Source organism: Adiantum capillus-veneris, chromosome 25 (assembly GCF_014529385.1).
Source record: "Adiantum capillus-veneris isolate H3 chromosome 25, ASM1452938v2, whole genome shotgun sequence".
Lineage (NCBI taxonomy): Eukaryota > Viridiplantae > Streptophyta > Polypodiopsida > Polypodiales > Pteridaceae > Adiantum > Adiantum capillus-veneris.
Window position 1 is genome coordinate 34403668 of NC_140955.1, and position 16018 is coordinate 34419685.

At 37.9% G+C, this 16018-nt stretch overlaps 1 protein-coding gene and 1 pseudogene across 8 annotated transcripts; both read right to left on the minus strand.

Annotated features, from left to right (window-relative positions):
• Positions 1-5220: 5220 nt before the first annotated feature.
• Positions 5221-15061, minus strand: LOC147424695 (uncharacterized). 8 transcript variants are annotated; one of them, XM_086499615.1, is made up of 9 exons: positions 14680-15060; positions 7042-7359; positions 6885-6950; positions 6670-6807; positions 6488-6550; positions 6261-6404; positions 6096-6182; positions 5867-5944; positions 5221-5783 (listed from the first exon to the last, which is right to left on the minus strand). In XM_086499615.1, the coding sequence occupies exons 4-9, from the start codon at positions 6730-6732 to the stop codon at positions 5367-5369; spliced, it is 852 nt and encodes a 283-aa protein (XP_086355741.1). In that variant the 5' UTR covers positions 6733-6807; positions 6885-6950; positions 7042-7359; positions 14680-15060; the 3' UTR covers positions 5221-5366. The 8 variants fall into 8 exon arrangements, with proteins under 8 accessions (XP_086355741.1, XP_086355742.1, XP_086355743.1 ...); XM_086499616.1 differs by having other exon boundaries at positions 7042-7273; positions 14680-14811; XM_086499617.1 differs by lacking the exon at positions 7042-7359.
• LOC147424696 (uncharacterized) lies at positions 7435-14673 on the minus strand (annotated as a pseudogene).
• Positions 15062-16018: the final 957 nt, after the last annotated feature.

The following is a 16018-nucleotide window of genomic DNA, read 5'->3' on the forward strand; positions in this document are numbered from 1 at the left end:
AGCACTTAGTTAACTCATTCAATCTACCCATCTACTTTTGGATTATCTGTAGTACTGATATTGAATTGTGCTCCCAGGCATTCAAAGGCATCCCTCCAAAAGTGATTGTTAAACTTGGGATCAAGATCTCTCACCAGTGTTGCTGGGCAATCCATATAATTTGTGTAGATTGTGAACAAATAGCTTAGCTAACTCTGGAGTTCTAAGAGAGGACTTGGTCGGAATAAAATTACAAAGTTAACCTATCTACCAACACCCATACTCATGAGTCATGAACTTGGGAAGTGGTTGGCAGACCCACAATAAAATCCATAGAGATACTCTCTTATTTACAATTGGGAATCTCCGAAGTATGTAAAAGACCTGCCATCTTCAAGTGCTCTACTTTATTGACTTGAGATTTTTGGCATTGCAAGACATTGTCTTGAACATATCCATGTAAACCGGGCCAGTAAAGCTGTCATTGTACAAGTGCATACGTCTTCTTTATGCCTATGTGTTCTGCACTAAGAATGCCAATGAAATTCATAAAGAATTTTGTACCAAATGTCTATGTCCATCAGTACAAAAAATCTCCCCTTGTGGACGTGGTATCCATCATCTATGGTAAAATTCTTTCATCTTTTCAGCTTATCAATCAAAAGAGGCAAACCAGTGTGGAGGAAGTAGACGCATTGTTAGCATTGGAGTGAGAAGAATCCTTCATTTTGACATGTATCCACACCTTGGAGTACGCATCATCATGCGCACATTTACCCTTTAGAGATTTCACTTCAAAGTTTTGGGAAGAGAATAGAGTTGATCTTGGGCATGCGACTAAGAGCATGAGCTACTACATTGTATTTTCCCTTATAGTACCGAAGCTTTGCGTCATACACTTGAAGAATATCCATGGCCTTTTGACCCTTCATATTAGTCTATTGTGTAAGCCATTTTATACTTTCATGGTCAAACACAATTTTAGATTGAGCACTATACAAATAATCTCACTGTGTCTTTAGAGCAGCTAGTATTACATAGAGCTTGCGTTCATTAATAGAATAATTTTGATGGGCCAATTTTCCAAATCAATTTTCTTGCTTTCAAAGGACATGGACCTATCTTCCTAGAGACGAATTGTCTAAATGTCTTGATTACTGGCATCTGTTTCAAGCCCAAAAGGTGTCATAGGATGAACAATGGCTGAAATGGGTGCAATAGCTAGGGGGACCTTAAGTGCATTGAAATTTTTCTATTGAGCTTCTCCCTAATGAAATTATTTTCCCTTGGATTGTAATTGGTCCATCGTAGGATCAATGTCACAAATTAATGACCTGAATGACCACCCGAACATTACTGATGTTGATGTGGCAGCAGGATGTATGGACAGATGATGACCTGGCAGACTGTATGATAGAACTCGGATTTTGTGCTGACAGGTGCTATGTGATAGCAGTACGGATTTCCGATTGATGCAATGACAAATTGATGTGGTAGTAGTATGGATTTTCATAATATGTGTTGCTTAGTTTTTGGATAGATTTTTAAGCAATTGCTTTTGGAACTATTTTCTTTTGAGTTTAAAGGCTTTTGGGGCATCCCTTGCTATTGATTTCTCGCTTGGAGTGTCGAAGCCTATTACAATGGTATTAGAGCTCAAAAATATCCTTCTTCTACGAAGGATTCAATCCAGGTTTTCGTGCAAGAATATTTGTGTCCCGACCTCAAACTTACTAGCCACTCCCACCCTTTGTGCATCATGCATCACGTGCACGCCCAGGCTTCATCACTCAGTCTTACATGGCATAAGCCATAGAGAATCCCAGATTACACATGGGTTCTTGTGGAGAATATGACAGAGATAACACCTCTCAGCGGGAAGGCAAAGAAAACTTGAAATTTGATACGAGAACTAATTGGAATTACACTCGACATGCTGAGGCCACAGGGGGAGGCAGTTCTAGTGACACCAAGAAGGGATGTTGCCATTACACCAATCATTGGAAAACTTTACTTGCATTGCTAGGCGTAACTAGGGCACGAGGACGTTATCATGCCTTTGGAAGGGCGTGATGTCCTCCTAACTAGGAATCCATTCGTACCGCAAGAACAACGTCGTGGTTGACTATTGGGCTAAGAAAGCGACTTTGATGAATGAGAAGGGCAAAGAGATTGTATTTGATGGAAAATACTGTAAGGCGAGTCCGTCCCACTTGATGAAATTCTGTTTTCTTTAAACTTGCTTTTCTTGAAAGAACTGAGAAGGTCAAATATGTTTGACCTTGAAAAGGAACGACAAGACTTTTTTCAAGCTTAGGGTAATTGTTTCCTTGAGGGTGTACCAGGCGAGTTTCCTCCTTCACGTCCTAAATATCACATGATTGATTCTCCGTTGTACACTACCAAATCATCCACCTTACAGAGTTAGTCGAGGCCAAAAATAAAGAAACAATGAACTAGAATAGATTTTCACATTACAAGGATCAATGATATACTCGACAGACTTCAAGGTTCTACTTGGCGAATTGATTTGAAGAGTTGTTATTATTCAGGACAACTTTTGGGATTTCCAGGGAGTTTTCCAGGCACTACGGAAGCATAAATTGGTTATAAATATGAAAAAGAGAAAATTTTTTATTCCCTAAGATACACTTCTTGCGACACATCGTTTTAGGAGAAGGGGTAAAGATGGACCCGTCCAAAGTTGAGACTATTCGTTATTGGCCTGATTTGAAGAATGTTCATAAAGTTTAAAGCTCATTTGGGCTTGTCCTCATATTATTGGTGGTTCATTCGGAGGTCTGCAAAGATAGTTTCTCCTTTGTAATATGCTGACTCAGAAAGGAGTTCCTTTTATTTGGGACAGACAGAGATTGCAACCTTTGAGACTCTCAAGAAAAGTTTCCTACTAGAATCATGTTGGCCTTACTAGACTTGCAAAAGCCATTCGAAGTTTACTGGAGTAGAGGTTTTGGGAGAGCTTTTGGAGGAAGCTTTTTTTATATTTTTGCTCAACTGACCAATTCCACATAAAAGCTTGCTCTCTCTCTCTCTATACACACACACACACACACACACACACACACACACACACACACACACACACACACACATATATATATATATATATATATATATATATATATATATATATATATATATATATATATATATATATATATATATATATATATATATATATATATATCGATCTCCCTATCTCTCTCTCTTTCCGTCCCCCCCGCCCTCTCTCTCTCTCTCTCTCTCTCTCTCTCTCTCTATATATATATATATATATATATATATGTATATATATATATATATATATGTATGTATCTATATCCTTGGTAAGTCACCTAATAAAAATGTAACCTATCACGCGAGTTCAACAAAAGGGTATTTAAAATTCTTAAAACTTTACAGAAATATATATACAAAAAGGCATTATTTTTTCAAAATTTAAAAAAACTTATAGATTTTAAAAGAAAAGGGTACATTATATTCTTAACAAAATTCATAGATAAGGGGTTTTACAAACATGTATTGAACGTACGTGATATGGTAGTTTTACAAATAGTGAACCCCTGGAAACTTACTCTCTCTCTCTCTCTCTCTCTCTCTCTCTCTCTCTCTCTCTCTCTCTCTCTCTCTCTCTCTCTCTCTCTCTCTCTCTCTCTCTCTCTCTCTCTCTCTCTCTCTCGGAGCTTGGCAAACGACCAAAGAGACGGATCCGTTCACAACATTGTTGTACATGGCCATGTTACCCAAATGCAATGAAGAGACTTACAGTTGATGTATCGCAAATTTCATTGTGATACAAAGGCAAACGATAAATCCATATATATACATTAGAAAGAGAGGAGTACCCATCCATGTGGATGCAAATGCCTACAGTCACGGATGGAACTCCTCTCTTTATTACTTCCTTCCATCTACATCTTCTGCCATGGGTTGCCAACGTAGCACGTTTGCTACCTCAACATGCAACCAAGGTTGCCAACACAACATGCAAAGAACGCTTTCCTTGAACAGAAGGTGTGGGCATAGCTTGGTAGTCAGCATGGGTGGTGTTGCTTGCTTCGATGGTAGCCCCACTCCCGTGGCCATTTATACGTCCTACATCTCGAGGACACTCACCTGCAGCAGCCAGAGGCAAACCTTACGAGCAACCCTACGACCCAAAAATACTCACGTGCAGCCATTCAAGGCGAGTCCCACAACCCATGAAGCACCTTTATCTCTCTCTCTCTCTCTCTGTCTCTCTCTCTCTCTCACCTTCTATGTGAACTCCTTTCTCTCACATGGTATCGTCATAGCAACCTCTTGATCCTCCCACTCCTAAGCATTCTTTGCTATGGGCAAAGAACCTTATTTTGGTCCTCACGGATGCCCTATGGCGAGCCTGCCATGCCGTTTGTCAAGCCTTTACTATGGCAAGGTATTCCATCCCAAGTCTGAAGGCCCCACAGTTGCTGCAATTCTTCCTCGCTCTTGCCTCATGGCACATACCCTCCCTGCAAGGCACCATTGCTCACACCTCCTCATGCGAAGCCACTGCAGACGCCGATGCCGATGCCAATACAACCATCATTGATGCCTTTCTTGCCAACCTAGATCACAAGGACTTTTGAAACGTTTTCTATAAAAAAAAAAAGAGAATTTCCTATATACTTTTCTAGATTGATACAATGAAACTAGAAAAAGTGCAATGTAGAAAAAATGGAACATTTTCTAGATAGTGTACCTAGAAAATTAGATGAGGGTAACTTTTACATATAGGAAATTAGATAGACGTCCATAAGAAATTTCTATATAGAAAATTAGAGAAACGTCCTACAAAATTTTACATATAGAAAATCAGATAGACGTCCAAAAAAAATTTCCTATATAGAAAATTGGAGGGACGTCCTACAAGATTTTACATTTAGAAAATTGAATGGATATTTAATTTTTTTTTTACAAAAATAAACAAACTGATTGATCTATAGATATATATTAATCATATTTTAGCCTTTAAACTGACCAGTGTACCATCTTTGCATCATTTTTGGATCATCCACTATAACAAACAACACACTAATCAATAAACTAACAAATTTGATTAAAAGAAGATCAAGTATTTATTAAGATTTCTATCACATACAATTCAAACTAACAATAAAATTACTCATAATCAAGTAGATTTCTCTCGAAACTCTTGTCAAACTTATGATTTAAAGTGACTACATTTTAACATTGAACTTTAATCTCCTTGCAAATAAAAAATTCTTCATTAACTCAAAAGAGATAATCAAGTGGTTCTAAAACAATAAAATGTTCAATCACCAAGCGAACGACAAATAACATGAAATATAATGTTCAACATGGTCTGTTCTGCACTTGATCGCTTACATAAAAACAACTTTCACTTCATCGAAAGTCAACTCATGATCAAGTTGCTTTTCAATGATAACCCTCCCACTATCAACCAACCACCTCACCAAATTCACTCTCATTTCCTCCAAACTTAAACCTCTCTTTTGCTCAAAAAATGAGCTCTCCTCCCTTTTAATCTTGTAGTAACTAGCTTTTAAAACTAGATACATGTCATCAATTGTCTGCAGATCAAAGTATTTAAGGAGAATAGTCTCCTCGTCCTCCACATTTAAAGATGAAACTACATAGACACATAACTTACCACTATAAACAAAGGGTGTTATGAAAATACATTTTACAAAATAACTAAATATTAAAAAGATGAGAATTACTTCATCAAAATTTGGAACATACACATTCGATGTGTCACCTGCAATGCATTTCTCATCCTAAAAAAATCATCAAAAAGAGCTTAGTATTAACAAATTTGGATCACTGCTTACACAATATGCAAGTTAACTTTTAACACTACCTTTGTTTTCTTCTTTATCTTCATGGAAGTTTCTTTTCCAAGCTTAGTAGCAAGAGACTCTCTAAGCTTTGCACTAATCTGTTAAATAATCCCACGAACAAAATATGTAATCTTCTTGAAGAAGTTTAACACTATGTACCCTATAACATTGAGTACAAGTCAAAGAAAGAATATTTAAAATTCATTGAAGTAGAGAATATTTAAAATTCATTGAAGTAGAGATTGTCACCTTTCTCTCTCTAGTACTTTTTCGTGAAGCCTCATGATTATTTGCTTGACATGACGATGAAACAGAATCCACAGTCTCATATCCCAACTAATGTTAAAAAAATATAAAACATATATGAGAATCTTTATGTGTAAAAAACAAAACATATGCCATTAGTGACATTACCTTCAATGGCATGTCACTCAAAAGAATTTCTCTTTGCTCCAGCATGGCTTTGAATCTTTTAACATTTCCATTCGATAACAATGCTCCAAAAGACGAAAAAGATCCATTCACATTATCTAAATTGAGGTCTTCAAACTGACATTCCTATAGAAGACAAAAAGTACACAAAAACGTTTTTATGATCGTTTAGTTTTTATGTATGTATATTACTTGAGAAAAACATATACCTGCTCATGCAATGAAGATTCCATACTTTTGGTTTTCTTCCACATAGAGAGTAAATCTTGTCTCTATAATGGATAAACTATTTCATAAGACTTCAATTTTAAACTTAGTAACATGAAAGTACTAAATTTTGTTCATAATTCTTGTAAAGACAATCGATTCATAAAGTTATGAAAAGACTCACCATTTTTAATGAACCAATTAGTCTCGATGTGCCCTCAGCTTGATTTTGTATCGCCAATGGCATACAATCCACATGGGTCTCCTTTCCCACATCATCACATAATTTAGGGGATACGTCTACTAGCTCAATTCTAGACGCCTATACAAACAGATAAGTAAGTAAACACATGGCACATACATTTAATATATAAGAAAGAAAGGTCAAAATATGAGTACCGTCTCTACAGTTTAACTTTTCAAAGCAATAGTACCAGCATTTTCTTTTTTTGTAGTCCCGTGTGCCTTGAAAAGTAAGATGAGTTTAGTTAATTTCTTTCATAAGGCCCCTATGAAGCCAAATATCTTTAAGCTTAGAAAATATATACACACTTACATCATTTGTAGTCTTCTTCTTGTCATATTTTTGTTGCGATTGTGCATAGGTCAGCACAAACTGATAAATGTGTGTCTCCTCCCATTGGTAGGTTGCCTTGCCGAGTCCAAACTTCAAAGGTGCCAATTCACCGATCTTGGTTGAAATAAGATCGTGAATTTTTTGTTGCTCAAGGCGATTGTGGCGCAAATCGTCCACAAAAGGATAGTTCTTAAACCATCCTCTAACCATCCTATAGTTGTCCAACAACACTCTATGTTGCTCGTCGAAGTACATCTCCAAAAGCTTCTTTCCATACATTCTATTTGGCTCTCTTAACTTTGGTTCGGGTGGGCAAAAGATGTCATCATATGAAGGAATATGGACATCATTCTCAGCCATCTAAGCTATGAATTTTTTATAAAAATGATACCACTTAAATACTATTAAAAAGACATCTAAGCTTTGTGATAAATAAAGGTACAATATGAACACAAATTAAAAATCGACACCACTTTAAACTTTTAATAAAATAACATGTCTCTAAAATCATTCATGAAAATTGTAAAAAAGCAACATTAAAGCATAGCTTCTACATAGAGCAAGAGATAAATAATATCCACTTTGATGCATATCATGCCTGCTGCCACATACATGGTAGGAATTCACTTTTCCATCCTGATCTGCAACTCTTCTTTGCTTTAAAACTTTCCATCCTTGGACTACAAATAAGCAAGTTGATATAAGCTTCCAATCCTCATCTTTGGTAGTCGTTCTCCATTGGGCATAGCTGCTATTCATTGCTTGAAGTTTTGTTAGCCGTACTCGCTTTAGACTAGAGTCTTTCTCTCGAACAACAGCATATGCTAGTTGACAAGAGGAAGATTCTTCATCCACAAACTGTTTGACTTGGACTATGTCATTCTCCTCAATCCATGGAGGTACACATCCAACACATCCAGCACTCAATAAGTGCCTACTAATGCCTAGATCTTTAGTCTCATAGGAAATAATACAATTCTGAAACCTCCACGGAATAAACTTGTGTAGTAGTAAATTGACTTTTCTTATACAATCCCAAGAGAAAGGCATAGGGGTGACTTGCAGTACGCTCATTCCTGTAATCGGATCCACATTCAACTTTTCAACATCTTCTTCAACCAGGATTGACTGTCTATAATAATCTGCACCAAAAAATAGTAGAATTTCTTCCTGGGACTGCATAGTAAAGAAGGATTTGATTCGCGCTTTCCACTCACCTACAGAAGCTGCATTCTCTTGATAATTATCATATCTCACCACAACTGTATCTCCTATACTAAACACTTCCCCTTTGAATAGTACCTTCTTGTGTTGTAGCACTTTAGCAGCATTGAATCCATACTGACTCATAAATCATTCCTCCTCACTTGATGGCAGTCTCTAGTTTTTCCTTCGTGGACCAATGATGATGCCTTTCTCATGAATGGATCTCCCACATGGATAGTCACATCCATATGCTACGTGAGCATTCCACAACTCCTTTGCCTTTATGATGGATGATACTCTCAAGATTCCATTTTTGTGTCATTGTTGACAGTGAAGAATATTGCCCTCATCTATCCCGTGTCCTTGGGGTGCCATGATTGCAGAGTGGAGCTCTCCATATAATCTTTGATAGGGAAACAATCTATCCTTATCTTTTTGAATTTGGGACAAGACCCATGTAAGAAGATTTCTCTTTTGGAAGTTCGTAAAGGAGATTTCACTCTCTTTGTTGTTCGACTTGATGTCGACATATGTAGAGACAAGGCGTTCATATATAAAGCACCAAACAACATCATGATTTCCATGGAGAATAACATCATCTAGAATCTCTCCACTACCTTTAGAATAAAATACATCTTAGGTTAGAATTACCTCAAAGAGCGTATGACTTAGAGAAGCTGGTTTGTAGAGACCACAAAGAAGTCATACCTGCCACATGCTCAAGCGGTGAAGAGTTTGCACCCAACGACTCTTCACTCATGACTCTCCAAGATGCAAGAAGGGTTTGTGCTACTTTTATAGCCTCCTTAGACCACCCATGGTCTCTGGTATAGTTAAAAAAGATGTGGGCAACATCAATCAACAATAGTCCCAAGTCTTCCACTATTTTTGGAAAACCCTCTACCTCAAGCAAGACAAATGGAAGACACCATTGTATAAATTTCTGGTTCTCTTCCGCCTTGTAACTTTCATGGTACTTGCGTGGGTTTCTAGGCCAACGTCCATGGCGTATTGTTGATGGAGCACAACTTAGGGCCCTTGCTGATATATCATCAATCCTACGCTTCATGTCATTGGTTGAGTTCTTCATAAGCAATGATAAATACTTTTGAAAAACATTCAATGAGAGAATGTGCATTGTGTCATAGACAAGATCCAATGACAAGTCAATTCCATAAAGCTCATATAATCTCCATAAGCTTGATTTTCCACTCAACCCCACACTCTTTAATATCTCTTCACGTTGAGTCTGAGAAGTTACTCTAATGGATCGAGACAAGGCAACCTGCATTTCAACTATACTTCTCTTTGGAGGTGGATAGTGATATTGGAAGCGATTATTGTCATAGACATATCTCCCTTGAAAGCTTGAGCTTGATGAATCCAAAGTGGAAGATGCCTTGTCCCTACAACAAAAGTGTTGTCCACCATCCTTAAATAGCCCAATCTTGCATTGAGCAGAGTGGTCTCCAGTGACCATCATTACCATTGCACGCAATCTGATGTTTGTTGAAGAGACCAATGCCGCATCGATCAAGTGAGAAGGATAGTTGAAATTAACTTGAAATCCATCTACATATAATTTCTCTAACTCCCTCACTAGTGGCTCCAAAAACACATGAAAAAGATCTCCAGAGGCTCCAATAATCTTCTTGCAACTGAAAGGGATAAATAAAATCGGTATAGGCTGTAAAATAGAGTTCTTTCCAATGTTCAAAACTCTAATTTCCACAACCCCACAATTTTTTTGTGTCGTTTTTGATGATTGAAAACCGTCCCAATGGAGTAGTAGTGCAAAGTTTCGAGGATCTCCCTAACAATCAAAATAGAAAAAGATCCAATCAAGATACAAAAGTATATATAAAATTTCAAAAAATGAGCCAGAAGCTATTGATTTGGAAGAAGGGAGATACCTTGACGGTCCTCTTCGGGCTTTTGATCAATCTACGACACGACTTGCATGTAAAAATGAGCCAGAAGCTATTGCTTTGGAGATACCTTGACTGTCCCCTTCGGGCTTTTGATCAATCTACGACACGACTTGCATGTAAAAGCATACATTTGTTGATCCTCGGTCCAATTCAAGGATAACTCCTCAGCAGCATATGTTGATGGCCATGCCTTGTAAGAGTGTCTACATCTTTCACAAATGACAGGAAGCTCAAAGGTTGAAGCTGGGTTCCAAAAGTCTTGGAGATCCTTACACTTGGCACCATCCCAAAATTCATCAATAACCATAGATAAATTTGTGGTTGACTGATTCAACCATCTGTCCTTGCGTCGCCACATACACAAGATGTCATGACACACGGTACGAGAAGAACATATAAGCTCTAACTGCTTCTGAATAGGAAGATAGTCAAAGAAAATCATTTGTTTTCGAGGTAAAGCACACTTTGTGCATCTTTCACAGCAACGAGGACAATCCCTTTTCAATTTACTACCCTTGCATCCTTCAGGTTGTTGGCATAAGCACAACACAACATTTCCCACATAATTATCCTCATTTATTGGGTCATACAAAATAGGATGATGAGTATTACCCTTTAGACCCATACAAATGAGATATCTCTCATTGTCTACCATACCAAGGCTTCTGTACATTGTGTTCAACTCTGGCCAACATGATGGAGCATTGATGCCACCAAGGTTGCCTTCCCAATTGTCTGGAAGCTTTACTAAGAGAGAACTCAAACTCTCTACACCATTCTATGTGCTTTTTCCAAACAAAAGCTTTAGCATCTGATCTTGAAAATCAATAGAGACCTGACGTTCATCCCATAGGGCTTGCATTTTAACTATTTTTTGGAAAATCTTATCATCTGTATTGGCCACATCTTCCTCCTGTTGTTGTTCTTGCTCGTTGTTTAGAAGATCTTCATTGTCAAGAGTCCTTGCATTCTCATTCTCTTCAAGGTTTTGACTACCTTCAACAATTGGAGGAGCTTCATAGCCATGGAAGATAGCAGGTGCATTCTGTTCAAAGCCTTGATTGTGATTTTGATCTACGATAGCTTCAAAAGTAGTATATTCAAGAGTTTGACAATTCGACTCCGATTGAAGTTCGTTTGTGCTTGTAGGTACATTGGTTTCTTGACACCGTGAATCATGTATACTTTGAATGCCAAATACCGAGTTTATTTCTCAATATCTAGTCTCAGCATCCTGATGTCTTTTATAGGTTGATGGAGCTACAAACCTTCCACCATAGCAATATGCTTTGCATGAACACCATTGTTTTCTAGGTACTTGATGTGATGACGTTTGAGCAGTCTCAACCACAAAGTAGGTTGAGAGTTGGAGGTGGGATGCTCAAAATTTCCAATACTCATGCTTGGATGAAGATCCCCATTGCGATCGTGACGAAGGTGCTCGTAATATGTCCTCCTACTAACAAGCTCATACCCAAGAGAGCTATGCTTGCACTTATAATTACATTGGCACCTATGTAGCCTTGTGTCTCTAGGCTCCATCTATTTGACACAAAAGTGGAACATAGAGTATATTTCAAAATTCTTATATTTCTTCACTTAAAACCGACTTTCATCAAATTAAAAAACAATAGTCTTTATAAGTTGTCACAAAGTAAAGCATTGAGACATTACATCAAATCTTTCAAATTACATGAAATTTGTGACATCCATTGCTCATCTCCACAAAAGAGGATAATAGGAGTCAGTCAAAAGTAGTTTTCTAGAAGGAATAATAGATGAAAGTTCTTCCATTCTTTCTAAGATAACATCCACAGATACCAAACTGGACTCTATGCGCCAATAGACTATGTAGTAATCAACAAGACGCAGACTCTCTTTCAGAAGAAGGAGCTCTAGATTCCCATCCCACCCAACATGATCATCAATCCATATATGTAAAAAGGTGGTTTTTGGCTTAGATTGACCAAAAAAATAGTAAGAACTCTCCTCCCATGGCTTCTCTATTTCTTGGGTTGCCATTAAAAAATTAGTTAGCTCAAGGACAACTTCCTCGCCCACCTCCATCGAATAAGCACACAGATTAGAAAATGTACCTTTTGGGTTTCATGTGTAATGCAAAAATCACTATACCTATAGCATTAGACATAGATAGTGATTAAACAATGTTTTGTAATGTTTATTGGAAGGTAGCAGATGCACGTAATAACAGATGATGCAAAGAGTGCCAATACCTACACCAGGAGGGACAAAGGAATTACCGACCGTAGGGACCGTATAAGGGAGGAAAGGCTTTGCCCATAATGGGGAGACCCAATTAGGTTTGACTCAAATTTTTCATGTGTCAAAGAATTCTTTTTGGTTTTTAAAATTTTATAGACTCAATAGACCGAGCCATGTGCATGTCCCCTAAAAGAATCACTTAGTGTTTTTCTTGACGAATTTGTGGGTTGTACAGCTACGGTAAAGGACCCTACAAATGTCTCTCTCTTTAGCATGTCTTTTGTATAAAGACTTGGGTGTACTCTCTCTCTCTCTCTCTCTAACTTCAAATGCACTTATATCAAACGTATATTGATAAACAAAGCCATTAAGCTTGGGAAAGATAGACATTTACATCTGCAAGAGCCACCATGACATTGACAGAGCTTCGTTACAGAATCAAGACTATTCTACCTAGCACAACATGAGAGACATTCGATACAACTATTTACAGAGATGGACATTGACGATGCTCTTCAAGCTAGGACTGATGGGACAACGCCCTAAATAGGACATCCTTCGACACTCATGTTCATTTTAGCTTTCATTTTACTTTATTTTGTCTTATACCAAAACATTGTATTGAATCCACTAGGATTGTATCAATTTGGTCTCACATAGAGGGTGACGTGGAGAAACGACGCGTGTACACGTAGAGGGCGCCCGTGAAGCAGCAACGCTCATCGAGAGCTGGCACCTCTGACCTTCGATCTACAATTCGACACGCAAGTGATGAAGCTGATGACGTGATAGGCAACACAACGTGCACCACGAAGATGCAGCTAAGCACTAAGCTATCGCGAGGGAGGAAGAGGGCCTGAAGGCAACTATGCACTGGAGTTACGCCATTGCTGCAACAGAATCGAAGCATACAAAAGAACATCCTAGCTAGGGCAAGTACGTTCCGGATAGGGTAGAGAGTGGTCAAGAAAAATTAGTGCAAGCGAGAGAGAGTGAGAGAATTCCCGCCCTTTGGATAACTTTGGTGCCTGGAGAAACCAATTCTCTAGGTATAGACAAAAGTCAAAAGAAGGGAAACCTAAAAAAATCCTAGCCAGGTGTCCTTGACTCTTTAGCATGTCGTTATTAATTAAGGATTGAGTGTACTCTAGATCTCTCTCTCTCTCTCTCTCTCAAACTTCCAATCCACATATACCAAATGTATATTGACTAACAATACCATTGAGCTTGGGAGAGTAGTGGAAGCGTTTGTGATCCATATTTTGCTCAAATTGCTAACGATCAGAAGCTGGCACTCAGAAGAGTAGTATTAAAGATAACGCTAGTACCGTGATAACCTTACCATGTGTGTGCGTGTGTGTGAGTATGCGCCGAAAAAATAATTTGAGAGAAAAAAATCAAACCACATTTTATTTATGCAATTATATTGTCCAAATTCTTTGGTTTTTTGGGGAGGGGGTGTTTAAGAGAGAGAGAGAGAGAGAGAGAGAGAGAGAGAGAGAGAGAAGAAGAAGAAAAAGAGATTATTCTAGCACAACATAAGAGACGTTCAATACAACTATTTACAAAGGAAAAAATTAACTATGCTCTTCAACGATAGATGCAATACATCCTCTGACAGAGCCCAAAGTCAAATATTCTCGAACACTCATGTCCATTTCAGCTTTCAATTTACTTTATCTTACTTTATACTCATACATTGAATGAAATCCACCAAGATTGTATCATTTGGTCTCACATGTCATTTTGGCCATTCGCAGAAGTTTAATATAACATTTAATTTCATTTGTGTGTGTGTGTGCGCACACGCGTATATGACACTCTCTCTTTGTGAGACACACACACACACACACACACTGTATTAAATCCACAAAAATTGTATCAATTTGGTCTCACGTACATATCATTTTGGCCTTTAGACGGCGTTTAATATAACATTTTATTTCGTCTCTCTCTCTCTCTCTCTCTCTCTCTCTCTCTCACACACACACACACACATTGTCTTAAATCCACGAAGATTGTATCAAGTTTATCTCACATGTCATTTTGGTTTAGAAGACGTTTAATATAGCATTTCATTTTCTTTTATTTTATACTCAGACACGTATTAAATCCCACCAATTAGATTGTTAATTAACAGACTTCAATGTAACATTTCATTTCACTCCCTTCTCTCTCTCTCTCTCTCTCTCTCTCTCTCTCAAATGCATCAAAATATGGGCGCTGGACAAACAAATTAAATTTTTTTATGACCAACCTTAATAATCAACCTTGAAAATGATCGATATCTGCGTGGCGAAATGTTGCTGCAGCAGCGTGCTAGAAATGTTGCGGGAGAACGCGTCGAACTAACAAGCCGCAACCCTTGCAGTAATTTCATTGCCGGCTCCTTGTCTTCATGCCCTATAAGCTGTGGCCGGTGTAGCTACTGGCCGTAACGCCTAGTGCAGCTTTCAACGCACCAAATTAGCAAACAAGTACTGCAGCTAGCGCGCTACAATCAATTAGCATCGAGGGAGGAATGAGCAGGGGCAGCGAGCAGTGGCACCATTGTAGCTCTAACGCGCGACTCGAAGCTAGGGCAAGGATAGGGATAGGATAGAGAGAGGCCATAAAAATTCGAGAGAGAGAGAGAGAGAGAGAGAGAGAGAGAGAGAGAGAGGGAATTTTCCGCCTTAGATATCTAGAAAAAAACATCTCCAGGTCTGAGAAAAGTCAAAGACCACACTAGCTAGGAAGAACGTACCCAGGTCCCAACTTTCTATATATGTTTATGTTGCTACCATCATTTAAGTTCACCCTCTACGTTCTCAAAGTGATCTCACAAAAATGCTCACTTTAATTCTCTTAATTAATCTGCTATCCTCAAAGTTCATAGGCCATTTCCATTATAGTGAGTGATTGTGATCCCATGTTTAACAATCAGTTACAAAGAGCTATCTTCTAACACTTGGGAATCCAACTCAATATCAATATTCCAGATCAATGAGTTAACCAAGTGCTAGAGGATATGCTATGAGCATACATTAACAAGAAGCCATCTGATTGGAAAGATTACTTCCTCTATTGAAATTTGCTTATAATAATGCTAAGGTTGTTACAACATGCTTTAGATCTTTTGTGCTTATGTACGGATTTCATTATAGATTACCAGTAGCCAGCCCCACTATTCCAGTAATAGTGGGACTGGCTACTGAGAAAATTGAACAAGTCAAAGACTTTATCCAAGATAATATGGATATACGGATTTTATTATAGATTACCAGTAATAGTGGGGCTGTCTACTATGAGAAAATTGAATAAGTCAAAGACTTTATCCAAGATCATATGAATATACGGATTTCATTATAGATTAACAGTAATAGTGGGGGCTGTCTACTGAGAAATTTGAGTAAGTCAAAGACTTTATCCAAGATAATATGGATATATTGAAAATTGCTCGTCAAAATGTTTGACAAGTACAAGGTTGATACAAAATTATGATGATAAGAAACGTTAGCAAGTAACCTCCATGGAAGGAGAAGAGGTATTCTAACGTATTCTAGAGCATTTGAAAAGTCTGAAAACTAGGCCAATAGCTAAATTATCTCCTAGAC